The sequence below is a fragment of the Daucus carota genome, chromosome 1, assembly GCF_001625215.2.
Source record: "Daucus carota subsp. sativus chromosome 1, DH1 v3.0, whole genome shotgun sequence".
NCBI lineage: Eukaryota > Viridiplantae > Streptophyta > Magnoliopsida > Apiales > Apiaceae > Daucus > Daucus carota.
The window spans coordinates 26,478,775-26,479,419 of record NC_030381.2 but is presented as its reverse complement, the minus strand read 5'-3'; the positions used below and the strand labels follow the sequence as shown (position 1 = coordinate 26,479,419).

The following is a 645-nucleotide window of genomic DNA, read 5'->3' as shown; positions in this document are numbered from 1 at the left end:
ATGGCAACTGTAGAAGAACGAAAGGAACTTGACGCTAGGGCCAAGAGAGGAGAAACGGTTGTTCCGGGAGGCAAAGGGGGGAAAAGTCTTTTAGCTCAAGAAAAACTTGCTGAAGGTTTGTGATCACACAATATACTTTAATAATTTAGATTATAATAATCACTAACTACATGAGTCTATTACTATAAATCAATAACCATTACGACTAGTTATTACTCTCAGCTAGTACATGGAATCAATGATCACTAGTGTGTATAAATCATAATATAAATTCACTATCACTCATTTTCATGCATTTATGATCTAGTTTGTAACTCTTACTAATTGTGAGAAGAAATATTAACTATTTTCCATCCTGGTTCAGGTCGGATGAAAGGTGGAAAGACAAGAAGGGAGCAACTAGGAATAAATGGCTACAAGATGATGGGGAAAAAGGGTGGCCAGACAAGAAAGGAACAACTCGGAACCGAAGGTTTTAGAAAATTAGGCCGTCTTGGTGGGCTCTCCAACATTGCAATGAAATCTGGATCAACATCAGCTTCCACATCTCCAGACCCCGCACCTGGATCAACATCAACTTCTACATCCCCAGACGCCGTGTCTACACCTGCACTCCCATTAAACCGTGCTTCTGATGAAAATTAG

The 645-nt window shown here is 39.7% G+C and overlaps 1 protein-coding gene across 1 annotated transcript; it reads left to right on the top strand.

Moving 5' to 3' along the window:
- Positions 1–645, top strand: LOC108220050 (late seed maturation protein P8B6). Its single transcript, XM_017393696.2, has 2 exons — positions 1–115; positions 365–645. Exons 1-2 carry the CDS (start codon positions 1–3, stop codon positions 643–645), a joined length of 396 nt encoding a protein of 131 aa, XP_017249185.2.